At 47.7% G+C, this 15,071-nt stretch overlaps 1 protein-coding gene across 3 annotated transcripts; it reads left to right on the top strand.

The window, feature by feature from the left end:
• Positions 1-548: 548 nt before the first annotated feature.
• Positions 549-14,416, top strand: LOC146010189 (uncharacterized). Of its 3 annotated transcripts, none has more exons than XM_083151187.1 (5): positions 549-753; positions 2,141-2,240; positions 5,039-5,221; positions 5,304-5,427; positions 13,283-14,416. In XM_083151187.1, exons 2-5 carry the CDS (start codon positions 2,163-2,165, stop codon positions 14,371-14,373), a joined length of 1,476 nt encoding a protein of 491 aa, XP_083007313.1. In that variant the 5' UTR covers positions 549-753; positions 2,141-2,162; the 3' UTR covers positions 14,374-14,416. The 3 variants fall into 3 exon arrangements, with proteins under 3 accessions (XP_083007313.1, XP_083007314.1, XP_083007315.1); XM_083151188.1 differs by having other exon boundaries at positions 5,346-5,427; XM_083151189.1 differs by having other exon boundaries at positions 550-753; positions 5,349-5,427.
• The last annotated feature ends 655 nt before the right edge of the window (positions 14,417-15,071 follow it).

The raw sequence follows: 15,071 nt of genomic DNA on the forward strand, positions 1-15,071 counted from the left end.
TTATATTATGACCATATAATGTATAATAAAAATAATATATTATTATAAGATTGATAAAAATAATAATCTAAAAATATTTTACAAAAAAATGATGACTACTAATAATAATCTAATTATATAGTAATGATGATATATTTTTTAAATTCATTTTATAATAATTATAATTTATTGAAATACATAAGATATCATTTTATATTCAGTATAGTGATCTCACCCATACACTATATCGGCTATGTAATTCAGAGGTGAATGTAAAATGCCTGTTAAACATTGCACATATATATGCAAATACAATTCTCCTTCATGTCTAATACAAAAATTAATAAATCCTGCAAATAATGGAGGCTGAGATGTCATCCTGATGATGAGACAACCCAGTAGTTGTGTGTTTGCAGCCAGGCTCCTGCTGCTGTAACAGTGGGCACTGGGCATGCCTGGCAGCACAAAGCTCCCGGGTCCTGGCACGCATCACCCAGCAGAAGGGGGGCGGGGGCGGCGGCGGACATTTTCATAGAGATCGTGCAGATTGCAGAATGCACCCTATGGTGGGCTACAGGAAAATGTCTCCTGTGCAGAGGACAGGGTGGGGACATGCCGCCCTCCCTCCAATGCTCACTGTACAAGGCAGATGACATAATAAGGACCCGACATGTTCCTGGGAGTTTACATTTAGTGGTTGCAAACTGGGGGCAGTGCAGGCAGGAATGAGTCCCTGATTGTGCATGCAATTAAAGTCTATTCTGCATCTAACAGGTGAGAAATCGCTTTGTAACCCTGCAACTTACAGTAAGTGCATGCTATATACGTAGATCTGCCTGCCATCCACAGTGCATGTGTATTCTATACGGGAGGGGGACTTTAACCCTTTGATCTGCAGTAAGTATTCATCATGGAGTTGGAAGATGGGTGCTCTTGTGGAAGTCACACTAGATACTGTATAATGCTGGGGTGGGGATGCTCCTGTTATATAAATGGACGGTTGTGATCATTCATACTCACAGGATAGGTAATCTATAGATAACAGGGGTTGGCTATGGATGGAGGGTGGTGCTACTGTAGTCTTAGAACTTTACCTAACAACTTTATCACATCTCCGGTACTCTGTGCTGTGCAACGTGGGATTTACTAAGCACACAGGTGCTTCCCGCCTTATCTCCCTATAGGGGCCTTACCTTGCAGGGATCAGGTGCGCATTCCCGGGGAGATCGCCTGTATTTTTAAAGCTCCAATAATTTAATCGGTAAATCCCGTTGTGTTTCGCTTATTAAATAACTGGTGCCTTAAAAAATTGTAAGCTGACTTTATCAGGATCCCTGGTACTGAGCCGTTCCCGGCAAACCAGCTTCTGTCATTTTTCAAACACAGGCTGTAAAAGGACAGTTAGGAGCCAATAGGATGGTACTTTATCTCTCTACAACTGTTAGGGTCAGATGCACTTAGCTTCAAGAGTGATGTAATGGAGAGTGATAAACAACCAACCAATCAGCCCCTGCCTGACATTTTTCAAACACAGTCTGTGACATGGCAGGTAGAAGCTGATTGGCTGGCTGGCTATTGGGCGTATACGCTAAACGACAATATTTTTAAGTGACGCCATCGGGATCCCCAGCTCTGTATATGCATTGTTGACGATATTGCCGATTTTCAGCTGCATGTACAGATGATGGGGGTGGGTGGTTGGGGGTTGTTCTTAACAATGCAAAGGAGCACATATCATTAGCGATATTGAGCATACACACTAGACGATATTCGCAATATATCGTTAATGATATGAGTATAGTGCATATCGTTAACGATATATCGCTCAGTGTTTACCCAGCATATGTCCGACCCGGGAATAATACTTTTTATCCTGGGGCGGATTGCCGGGATATTGGGAATGGCCCACCGCACGCTGACCCGGTATAAAAGAAGTGTTATTCCCATACCTGGGTTGCTGGACAGTGTGAACCGTTAATCCAGCCGTACACCCCGGGTCCCATTCACTTCTATGGAAGAGGCAGAAGCGACACCTAAGTGCTGGCGCTCCTCCCTGCCCTCCGGATGATGTCAGCAACCCGGCAACAAGCCATCGCTCCCTAGTTTTCAGAGATTTTAACATTTCTCATTATGAATGGAGGCTGTATTGCTTGCGTTTCAGGTAGTCGATCTATTCACGGATAATGGACAAAGACCGGAACCAGGTGACTGACAGAATCCTAAACCTCACCCTGGAGATCATCTACCTGCTGACTGGAGAGGTGAGGGCTTCTAGGAATTTTGTGCAGTGACATTAGTAGTGTAACTTTTTTATTTTTGCACTGACAACACTAAAACCTGCATCCGATGTTATGAGTCGCCCTCGGCATTTCTTGTTCCTCCTCGTGAGTTGGATGAATCACGAGGCAAATAGTGGGCCCAATTCAGAGCTGATTACTGCTGTGCGAATTTGCACAGCGGGCGGTTATCGGTACACTGCGCTGGTTATGGGCTGCAATGTGTGTGCGAGATGCCTGCTAGCGATAAAATCCTGCGACTTTTTTCCTTCGCTAGCAGTTACCAAGGTGATTGACTGGAATCTGGCGTCTGGGAGTGGTTACCGGCTGTTTATTGGGAGTGCCAAGGTGTGACAGAAAAAAACGCTAGGGGTGTCTATGGAAAAACAGGTGTGCCCGAGCGTTTTAGGGTAGGGTGTATGGCCCTCCAGCTGTTGTGAAACTACAAGTCCCATCATGCCTTGCCACAGTTTTGCTATTAGGGGATGCTAAAGCTGTGGCAAGGCATGCTGGGATGTGTAGTTTCACAACAGCTGGAGGACCACCGTTTGGACATGCCTGGCCTAAACCAATGGTACTCAATACGTGTCAGTTTACGCACTAATTAAGGCAAAACTATCTTCTCAACAGCTACTAATATTTCATTATTGGCACCTGCTACTAATCCTATGCTGCACTATATGGCTTTCCTAAAGTGGATTATTAATAGGTTACTACACAGAGACACTGCAAGTTCCATAGCTGGGACGCCAGCATATTTTCTCCTGAGGCTTCTTTTAGTATTTTAAATGTTGAGATATTTTCTTATTACCTGATTTATCGTTTTTTTATGTTTTATTATATACCAATTTCTGTTGTTTACCCACCTTCAATCATCATTATTATTATTTGCATTTTTATACTTTTTTATTATAAAGTTTATTCAATCTCAGAGCGTGTCCTGTATTATTGTGCTCAGCATGAGTTAATGTCTCATCTCATGCAGAATTAGCAGCGCAGCGTGTATCCCCCCCCCCCCCCCCCCCTTGCAACTGTCTTCTCCTTGGAGGCTAGCAAGCTCTCTACACCTGCAGCAGCTAAGAGGGTTATTTTAATTCTAGATTTTGTACAAACTAAAACAGCGCCAGGGCTCTCTAGAGAGTGGTTTCACCGCCCTCAAAGAGAATCTCGACTGCTAGTGGGTGAAAGAACCACACAACCCAAAATAATAGCACAAAGGTGACATTACCAGAGGGTTCTCCTCACTGTGAATGAATCTCTCCTATACTTCTCAAATGAGTTTGTGCTGGAGACTTTGATGTTCCCCCAGCTACTGGTCCACGCTCCCCACTGCTCTAGCCACAAGGCAGGAACTATGCTCAGTGTCATCCTGATTTTGACACGTCCAAAAAGAAAGTCAATTCTGCTGACATTTTGATCGCCATACATGCACAATCTAACAGGATTTGTGACCATCTAAAGATGGCCATACACAGGTCCGACTTGTCTGAAGGGCAAGTCGGACCAGATTTCCCATGAACTACACTGGCAGTTCCCCGGAAGGAGTTCCATATGATCCGGGACATAATGTGCCAGTTTTACATAAGATTTATCGCATTATTATTATAATTTTTTTTATTATTATAATTTTATTTATAAGGCGCCACAAGTGTTTCGCAGCGCCGTACAAAGGAACAATACAGGGAGACAAAACTTGGCATAACATTGAATAAATAACAAAAATGCAGTACAAATAAAGAACTCCACAGTTCAATACACATTACAGCTTAAATGTAAGTAGTGAGGACCCAATCAACATACAACTAGAGGCTTGAGGCCAATGATGGAGAGGAGTATGCAGATGAAGATGGTCACTGGGTGTTTGAGTATAGGAGAGCTGTGAGTGAAATGTGAAGAGAAGTGGGCTTTGACAACAGGAGGGAAGAGGGCCCTGTTCAGAGGAGCTTACAATCTAGTAGGAAGGGGAGACAGACAGATTACAAGAGGTGCAAGCAAGTGGGTGGTGGTTAGATAGCAGGATGTAAACAGGCAAGGGGTCGGAGAAGCATCTGGTTTATGCAGTGGAAGGGTACGCTTTGATGAATAGGTGAGTTTTCAGTGCCCGTTTGAAGCTTTGCAAGGTCGGGGAGAGTCTAATGGAGCGAGGGAGTGCGTTCCACTGAAGGGGTGCAGCACGGGCAAAGTCCTGTACTCTAGCATGGGAAGCAGTGATCAGGGTGGAGGAGAGACGACAGTCGTCAGCTGACCGTAGAGGGCGGGAGGGTGTATGAATGGAGATGAGGCTAGAGATATATGGAGCAATGGAATTAGAGATGGCCCTGTATGTGAGTGTGAGGTGTTTGAAGAGGATTCTGTAGTGGAATGGAAGCCAGTGCAGATTTTGTTGAAGGGGAGTAAATGTGAAAAGGACTGCCGGGGGAGTTCAAGGGAAGCCAGAGAGAAAGGCCTGCAGAAAACAAGCGGCGGGCTGGCAGGAGATTTCTAAACTCCCATTAAAATCAATGGGCAGGCGCTGATTGGCTGAGAGAGCTCTCAGCCAATCAGCGGCCACCCATTGATTTGAATGGGAGTTTTCAAATCTCCTGGCTACCGCAACCTGTTCCCCTCCAGCCTACATACCTGGTTAACCCAATACAAGCAATGTTAAACAGGTCTGGAAGTCAAAAACACAATTTTTAGGTTCTGAAACCCTTCTCTCATTACAATTATCTTCTATATTGCTGCATTAGCCTGCAGATTATTAATCTCTTTGTAGAGTAATGTTTATTAATGTTATTATCTAGGATTATGTACCTTCAAAGAAGCTGAGTGAACATGTGGCATCCAGCAGCAGCCCCCAAGTGTCAGAAGCACTGACCGCAGCCCAGATTCCCATAAAAGAGCGCCCACCCCACGTACATGACCGAAGCAATGACAAGAGGATCCTGGAACTCACCAACAAGATCATCCAGCTGCTGACTGGAGAGGTGAGTGCTCTAGTGAATGGCACATTGTGCAGTAACACCGGGTGATGTGTCCGGGTGATGACTGTGTCACTGTGTGTGTCAGGTTCCTATAAGGTGTCAGGATGTGACTGTCTATTTCTCCAAGGAGGAGTGGGAGTACTTAGAGGAGCACAAGGATCTGTACAAGGCAGCCATGATGGAGAATCGACGCCCGCAAATATCTTTAGGTAAGAATGGTTTGTGTATTGGTGTATAGTTAGGGTGGGCTTGGATGCTGGGGTGGTCATCTCTCGGGTTCTAGCCTGGACAGTCTGGATGGGAGATCTTTGCTCATTCACCAGCACATAGAAGACATAGGAGGTAGATGTAGGAAGCAGTGATAAGGGAGGAGAAATGGCCCATGGCAACCAATCAGCTGCTCTGTATCATTTTATATTATGTAAATTATAGCTGTTATTTCAGTGCTGATTGGTTGCCATGGGCCATTTCTCCTGCAGCAAAAGATTATGAGGTAAATTTGCTAAGTTATCAACCAATAAGATTCTATGTATTATCGTCTAGAAGGTGCTAAATAAATAATAAGTAGAATCTGATTGGTTGCTATGGGCAACATCCCATCATTAATATAACTCCCATCTTAGTAAATTGACCCCTCTTCCTCTGGAATGTAACTGATAATGTCTAGTAAACGCCCAGGAATAAAGGCACTGAGTTACAGTTGTGCTAGCATTGGGATGCTGTCGACAATAAATAGGGCAACCACTATTGGTCGACAGGCACATGAAATAGTTTGACATACCTTGGGTTGACACGTACAGTAAGTCACAGTAAAAAAGGTTGACATGAGTTTTTCATGTTTTTTTCCCCCAGCAGAACAGGGTTTTTTATTATACTTAACTATCCACGTGGACATAGAGAGAGAGAATATAATAGTGAGCCCGAAGCATGGCGAGCAAAGCGCTGCGCTTATACGGTGTTCATGTCGACATAAGTTGACATAGATACCAACAATGTGAAAAAATCACGTTGACGGTTTTCCATGTTGACCTATTGCTTGTGTCGACAAATGGCCTATCGACCAAAAGTAGTCGGCCTACAACCTTAATGGGGTGGACCCTGTGACACACCCCATGCATTACCAATTCCTTATATTGATGGACTTTACAATTAATATTATTAAACTCATCACAAAGTTTCTGCAGCACAAGGTAACCATGGAAACATCCCCCCCCCCCCCCCCAAAATCAAAGTACAAAATCATGATTCTTATACACAGCTAACAAACTGTGGCCCTCCAGCTGTTCTGAAACTAACATCCCAGCACCAAAACTGTTGCAAGGCATGATGGGACTTGTAGTTCACAACAGCTGGACGACCATAGTTTGGCCAGGCCTGACTAAAGTACCAAGCATTATGGATGGCCATCGATGGTTGCCATCGATAGTGTATAACTATTCAATGGATGACCATCAATGTTTTTGTATATCGCTGGTCATCCATTTTCTGTTTTCAATCAAAATGCAGGGGCGGGGCTTCACGGGTGTCAGGGGCGGAGCTATGCTCGGTGTCCTGGCACTTTAGGGAAAAAGCAAAAACTAAACTATTCATTTAAGCTTGACATCGATGGTGGGAAACCATCTGGTTCTCCCCCATCGATGGCAAAACTATTCAACATCGTCCATAAACCATCGATGATTTATAATCATCGAGGGTCGATGGCCATCCCTACCAAGCATTACTATGGGAGTTATTCAGAGGTGATCGCTTTTATGCAAATTCACAAGCAGATCGATTATCGTACGGATTGCAGTACGTATGCGCAAGGCTCAACAGCATAAAAAAAATCAACCATTACTTTTTTGCAATCCCCTTGCAACCTGACTGACAGGATGTTGGAGTTTGGGGGTGTGAGGGTACGAGTTCCTCAATCACTCAGACACCGAGCAGATGAAACCAGAAGAATGGTTTATTTTCCACAGCACGCACAAATAGACAATAAACAGTGGCAAAGGTAAATTGCAGAGTAGAAAGATATTCAGGTAGCAGGCCCAAACAGACAGTCCTTGTATAGTCACAGTCCCAGATCAGTTCCACAGGGCAAACTATCACTTGTCCACACAGCTGTGATAGCAGAAAACTGTATAAGTCCACAAAACACTGGCAACTCCACAGAAGCGAGGATGAGGCGTTCCACAAGACACAGGTAGAGCATACCTCTGAACCTTAAGACTGCGACTAACCTCCTTCCTCCTCTCTTCTCCTTCAGCTCTCTCTGGTCTGACCAAAAAACACTTTTTAAAACATTTCAAATTCCCACGGTGATCGCATCATCTGTGGGGTTGCCCAAGTTCCTGATTGGTGGATTCAAGCATAAGGTATATCCCACCTTCAATCCACAGTTGTCCAACTGCTGCTCCCAACCCCTGCTGTGTCTGGTTCCACAAAGTCTGCTAGAGCCCAGAGGTTTACAAAGAATTGTAAACCCCCCTGTGGAGATGGTTCCTCTGCTATCTCTTTCCTGTAAATAGCAGCAAAATAGCAGGGTAATTGGATCACCCCCTGTGGAGATTGCCTTTTGGGAGGACAGTTTATGATAACCCTTTTCCTGTCAGGGCACGGGCAAATGGTATCAATGGTATAATGCTTACATGAATAAAGTCCTGGGAAATACAGACATACATAGGGAACAATAGGGCTAAAATGTACATTAATTACTGTGGAGTAGAGGATGTCACAATTCACTTATCGCCAATGCAATTCCTTCACATTTCCTCCCCCACATTTTAGTCCATGTTCCTGGTGTCCTGGGTAATGGCAAGGGCTGGTCTCCTGGTGTTAGGTGGCACTGGGTCTGGTTCCTGCTGACGGGATAGGCCATCCGCGTTTCCATGATCTTTACCCTTTTTGTGAGAAATAGAGAAGTTGTACAGTTGTAGGGCTAAGCTCCACCTCAGTAACCGTCCATTGTCTCCAGCTGTACGTTGTAGAAAACTAAGGGGGTTATGATCTGTTACCACTGAAAACTCACGCCCATACACATAGGGCTGCAACTTCTTTAGTGCCCAGACGATGGCTAGGCACTCCTTTTCAATGGTGGCGTAGGCTATCTCGCGGGCAACTAGTTTTCGGGAAATAAAGGCAACTGGGTGCTCACACCCATCCTCCCCTATTTGACTTAGCACAGCTCCTATTCCACAAGCTGAAGCATCTGTTTGCACAATGAACCGCCGGCGGAAGTCAGGGGCGGCTAACACTGGGGACCGGGACAAGATGTCCTTAAGCTGGGAGAAAGCCTGCTCGCAGTCAGGGGTCCAGTCAATGTTTCGGGTGTACTTTTTGGTCGTTAGGTCAGTCAGTGGTTTGGCAATGGTGCTGTACTGAGGAACAAATTTACGATAGTACCCCGCTGTGCCCAGGAAGGCACGTACCTGTTTTTGGTTAGTGGGGTGAGGCCACTTCAGAATGGCCTCAATTTTTGCTGGTTCTGGACGAACACGGCCTCCCCCAACCCTGTGGCCAAGGTACAGCACCTCTGCCATCCCCATCTGACACTTATCCGGTCTGATTGTCAACCCTGCCTGGCTAATCTCTGCTAAAACCTGGGCTACATGCTGCAGATGATCCTCCCAGGTCTCACTAAAAATTGCTATATCATCCAGGTAGGCCTGGGCAAACTCCTGACACCCTGTCAGTATGCGATCTACTGTACGCTGGAAGGTGGCAGGGGCATTCTTCATCCCGAAGGGCATGTCAGTAAATTCAAAAAGCCCAAATGGGGTATTGAACGCTGACCTCTCCTGTGCCTCTCTGGTAAGGGGTATCTGCCAGTACCCCTTGCTAAGGTCCAGGGTGGACACATAGCGAGCCATCCCCAACCTGTCTAACAGCTCATCTACCCGGGGCATGGGGTATGCGTCTGTCACTGTCACCTCATTCAGCTTCCTATAGTCCACGCAGAAGCGTGTACTCCCATCCTTCTTGGGCACTAAGACCACGCTGGAGGCCCAGGGACTATTTGATGGCACAATGACCCCAAGCGCCAGCATTTCGTCTACCTCTTTTTTCATCATATTGAGCACCTCGGGATTCAGCCGATATGCTGGTTGCCTAATGGGCCGAGTTGCTCCGGTGTCGACATGATGGGCTGCTACATGAGTGCGTCCTGGCCTGCTAGTGAACTGAGGCCCCACTAGCTCCAAAACCTCCCTCATTTGTCGGGTCTGGGTTTCAGTTAACTGTGTGCCTATGGGCACGGCCTCCACCCCCACATCCTTCTTGGTTGCTGCCAGAATGTCAGGGATGGGGTCAGTCTCTGGGTCATCCATTGGTGGGCAGCAGATTGCCACAGCCCCTATTTCCCTGGTGACATATTTTTTTAATCTATTTATGTGGTAGGTGCCCACCCGCTTCCCGGTTTGATCTAGGGCAATGATATAATCTACCTGCCCCTGTCGGTCCACTACAGTATATGGCCCTGCCCAGGTCGCCTGTAACTTGTGCTTTCGTACAGGTACCAGTACCATCACTTTCTGACCCACTTCCAACTCCCGTTCACGTGCATGCTGGTTGTAATACTTGCACTGCCTTCCCTGTGCCTCCAGCATATGGTCATGTGCAAGCTGCATTAGCCTTTGCAGTCTCTCCCTCATTTGGGCCACATATTCTAAGACCGGAACCTCCGGTTCCTGGAATGATCCTTCCCAGCTTTCCCTGACTAAGTCGAGAGGACCCCGGACCCTTCTGGCATATAGTAACTCAAAAGGGGAGAACCCGGTAGAATCTTGCCTTACTTCGCGGTATGCGAATAGAAGCTGTTGCAAGGATTTCTCCCAGTCTCCCCCCTCTGATTCAGCATATGCCCGTAGCAACTGCTTAAGGGTCGCATTAAATCGCTCACACAATCCGTTTGTTTGGGGGTGATAGGCAGTAGTGCGAAAGGGATGGACCCCAAATTTGGCCCATATGGTCTGCAGTAAGTCCCCTTGAAATTGCGCACCTTGGTCGGTGACCACTTCTTCGGGAAATCCCACACGACTAAAGATATCCATGAGAGCCTGGGCAATATGCTCAGCATCTATGGATGCCAGCGCCACCGCCTCTGGGTACCTAGTCGCATAGTCAACCACAGTCAGTATGTATTTCTTTCCTGTTCTGCTCGGTTTCTTAAAAGGCCCAACAATGTCCATGGCCACTCTCTTGAATGGCTCACTGATCACAGGCATGGGTTGTAGGGGGACACGACGTGGGGGTCCCCCGAGGCGTTGACAGACCCCACATGACTCTCTATACTGTCTTACCTCCTGGTTTATTCCTGGCCAGAAGAAGTGCCGCAGCAGTCGGGCCCGGGTTTTACGAATCCCTAAATGGCCTGCTGAGGGGATGTCATGGGCAAGTGCTAGCAATCGCGCACGGTACTGCTGGGGAACAATTAACTGTTTCCTAGGGACTTCGGGCTCTAATGGGTCTGCTTTTGCTGGCACCCTGTACAGTCTCCCCTCCTCCCACTGAATGCGATCCTCCTGAGTTCCCCAATCACTCCGTCCTGCTGCCCTGCGGAGGCTAGCTAGGGACGGATCTGTTTGTTGGGCTTCCCTAAATTCCACTCTATCTACCTCCCCCAGATTCACGTCACAGTCAAGCAAGTCTGGTACCATGTTACTCACCGGCGGTGGCTCAGGGGCTGTAGCAGTAATTCCTGGTGCTGGCGGGAGAGGGCCCTCAGGTGCTATCTCTCCAGCCTGTGACTGGCTCCGGGTGATAGCTCCCACGAAACAACTGGCCAATCCACCACCCAAATCATTTCCTAGAATAACATGGGTGGGGAGCCCTTCCAGAAGTCCCACGTTCACTTCCCCAGAGTCCTGACCCCAATCCAAGTGTACCCGGGCCATGGGGATGACAGTGATCTGCCCCCCTGCCATGGAGATCTTTATTTTCCGTTGCTTCAGTAGTTGGCAGGGGGGGATTAATTCTGGGCGGATAAGGGTGATGGAGGCACCCGAATCTCTTAACCCCTGCAGTTCCTTCCCATTAACTTTTACAGGCTGTAGATGTGGCTTCATGTTATCCGGGGTGGCTTTTCCAATAGCTGCTACCACCTCCACCTGGTATACTACTTCCTCCGCCTCTGGCGCATCAGGACAGTACTCCCCTCCCCCTCCCCCAAATGATGGTTCCTGGCACACAGCTACTCGAGGCAAGGCATGTCGGGCACCTGGAAATGGTCCTCTTCCCCGGGGGCAATCTCGGCGGACATGACCCACCTTGTCACAGTTGTAGCAGCGACGGGCTCCTGGTAGCTCGGGTCCCCAAGGCCGGGGGTTGGGGGGCTGTGGAGCTGGGCGTTGGGGGGCCGCCGGTAGATCCCGATCTGGCTGGGCCCGTCGGAGATTGGTCTTTTCCTCGATGTTGGCCCCTCTCCACCGAGGCCTGTTAGCTGTGAACTCGTCCGCTAGTTGTGCCGCTTTCTCGGGGGTGGTAGGGGTCCGATCTGCTACCCACTCTCTGATCTCAAGAGGCATCTTGTTCAGCAGCTGCTCCAAGATAAAAGCATTTTTAATATCTTTTACAGTAAGGGCCTGCTTCACGGACAGCCACTTATCACAGTTCCTCCGCAACAGGTTACTAAACTCTGTAAATGAAGAATCGCCTTTTCGGGTTATGGTGCGAAACTTCACACGGTATGATTCAGCAGTCACCGCATATCTAGCAAGCAGGACACTCCGTACCTCCTCATATACCAGCACCTGCTCTGGGCTCAGGGCATGGAATGCTTCCAGAGCCCTTCCTCTCAGACTGGGGAACAGAAATCGAGGCCACTCTGCTGCCTCAATTCCATGCAAAGTCATAACAGATTCAAACATCTGCAAATGGGTATCAATATCCGAACCGGCATCATCAAAAGGTGGGATGTCATTATATCTTAGCCTGGCCACCTGGCTTACTGATGCTGCCGTAGTGGGTATAGAGGACTGCAACCCCAATGCAGCTCCCAAAACTGAGGCTCCTTGTCCCAGAGCTGCCAGCAAGTCCTGCAACTGATCTGCATTTCCAACAGGCAGCGCAGCCCCTGAAGCATTTGTCCTGTTGGCCCCCTGCACCTCGTTCCGCTCTAGGACGGGGTCCTCATCGTCCTCCTGTCCAGGGTGTTCTTGGTCCCATTGTGCCAGCTTTGCCATTAATGCTGCTCTGGTGTCCAATGCCTCAAACTCAATCTGCCTCGTACGGCACAGATCCTGCAGTTGATCCTTTTTGCTGTATCGGTAGCATAGTGGTGCTGGATCCATTCCCTGAGGTGTTTATGACTCGTTGCTCGAAGGTTGGTGTCTGAGTGATCCCACTGCTGCCACCAAATGTGAGGGTACGAGTTCCTCAATCACTCAGACACCGAGCAGATGAAACCAGAAGAATGGTTTATTTTCCACAGCACGCACAAATAGACAATAAACAGTGGCAAAGGTAAATTGCAGAGTAGAAAGATATTCAGGTAGCAGGCCCAAACAGACAGTCCTTGTATAGTCACAGTCCCAGATCAGTTCCACAGGGCAAACTATCACTTGTCCACACAGCTGTGATAGCAGAAAACTGTATAAGTCCACAAAACACTGGCAACTCCACAGAAGCGAGGATGAGGCGTTCCACAAGACACAGGTAGAGCATACCTCTGAACCTTAAGACTGCGACTAACCTCCTTCCTCCTCTCTTCTCCTTCAGCTCTCTCTGGTCTGACCAAAAAACACTTTTTAAAACATTTCAAATTCCCACGGTGATCGCATCATCTGTGGGGTTGCCCAAGTTCCTGATTGGTGGATTCAAGCATAAGGTATATCCCACCTTCAATCCACAGTTGTCCAACTGCTGCTCTCAGGCATCTCCCTGAAGCTTGAAGGTAGCAAGCAGTCGGGTGGTGATGATTCAGTACTCAAGGGGCCTAATTCAAACCTGTTTGTTATGCTGCATTTACTCACAGCCTAGCAAACAGGTCTGCGCCGCCTGCTCAGTCTAAAAAAAATAGTTACTTCGTTAACCTATGTGCTATAAAACATTACAATGTTCTGATCACAGTCTGATTGTTCCTGACAGATAAATTGAAGGGCAAAAATTATCCGAGCACTTACCGCCCCAATTTCCAGGCAGCAGCAGCAGCCCGCATCGCGGCAATTAAAAACGCCGGTCGGTCTAACCCAAGATCAGAATGCCTGAAGATATACAAGCCTCCGGAGAGGCCTGACCAATCTGAGAGCGACGAGTCCTCGGATTCGGAGGATTCGTCCTCTGGTGATGAGGAAGATCTGCCAGACACCGACCTTTACATACACACACAGTACACCGCTACTGACGCCCAAGGCGACGACGATTCCGACTCGAGCGACGAGGATGTCATTTATATATCCACGGAACACACTCAGACGAAACACCCGCCTTTATACAGAAGAGAGATCCCAGTGCCCCGTCCTGGAGGCAACAGACTACACATCTACAACACCAGAGGCCTAGGCTTCAGGCCTACTCCCATCAGGCAGCTCGCTAAGGCGAACAGCAACACCCAGAAAATAAACAACATGCTGATCAAGTATGGCCAGCTCAACAGGAGCGTCAATGTGAAGCCCACTCCACCACCACCACCACTCCAGAAATTACAGGTGACCCGGAAGCTGTACAACTGCTCCGAGTGCCCGAGGTATTTCCCTAGTAATTCGGAAATGCTGAGACATCTGAGGCTGCACAAGAGGAAGAAGCTGACCTGCTCGGACTGCGGGAAACTGTTCCCTTACAAGTCCCACCTGGTCAGGCACCAGAGCGTGCACACGGGGGAGAAGGCCTTCGTGTGCTCCGAGTGTGGAGAAAACTTTCTCTGCAAGTCTCACCTGGTCACACACCTAAGAACTCACACCAGGGAGAAGCCCCTGGTCTGCCTCGACTGCGGGAAGCACTTCTCTTGCAACTCCGCTCTCATTACCCACCGGAGGATTCACACCGGAGAGAAGCCTTTCATCTGTCCCATCTGCGGGAAGGCTTTTGCCCAGAGCTCCAACCTGCTGTCGCACCAGCGAGGTCACACCGGCGTGAAGAAGTTTATCTGCCGCGAGTGCGGCAAGAGCTTCGCTCAGAAGAATGATTTGAGTAGACACTTGAAAATCCATAGAGGTCAGATTGTTTTTCCACAGATGTAGAACATTTTTTTTTTTCTTTCAAAATAAAAGCTTGTTACCCTTTCATGTGCCTCCTTTCTAACGAGCCAGTGTGTGTGCAAGTTGCTAGTGGCAGATTTGTCTACCACATGCATGTCCAAACTATGGCCCTCCAGCTGTTGAGAAACTACACATCCCAGCATGCATTGCCATAGTTTTAGCATTCCCTAATAGCAAAACTGTGGCAAGGCATGATGGAACTTGTTGTTTCACAACAGCTGGAGGGCCATAGTTTGGACATGCATGGTCTACCACTATTGGTCAATGGTGAATAGGTCGACACATGTAAAAAAAGGTTGACAGGCTTTAGGTAGACAATGACAAAAGCTCGACACAAGCATAGTGGGCATATAGTTAGATCATAATAGTGGCCGAGTGCAGTGGTACACTTAAACCAGGCATGTCCACACTATGGCCCTCCAGCTGTTGTGAAACTACACATCCCAGCATGCCTTGCAATAGTTTTAGCATTCCCTAATAGCAAAACTGTGGCAAGGCATGATGGGACTTATAGTTTCACAACAGCTGGAGGGCCACAGTTTGGACATGCCTGACTTAAACGGTGTCCATGTCGGCAGATTCTGACAGACACCAAAGAAATGTGAAAAAACATGTTGATCTAAAGTCTGTCGACCATTTTCATGTGTCCACCTATTCACCGTCGACCAATAGTGGTCAAC

This window comes from Crinia signifera, chromosome 6 (assembly GCF_055691185.1).
Source record: "Crinia signifera chromosome 6, ASM5569118v1, whole genome shotgun sequence".
Classification (NCBI taxonomy): Eukaryota; Metazoa; Chordata; class Amphibia; order Anura; family Myobatrachidae; genus Crinia; species Crinia signifera.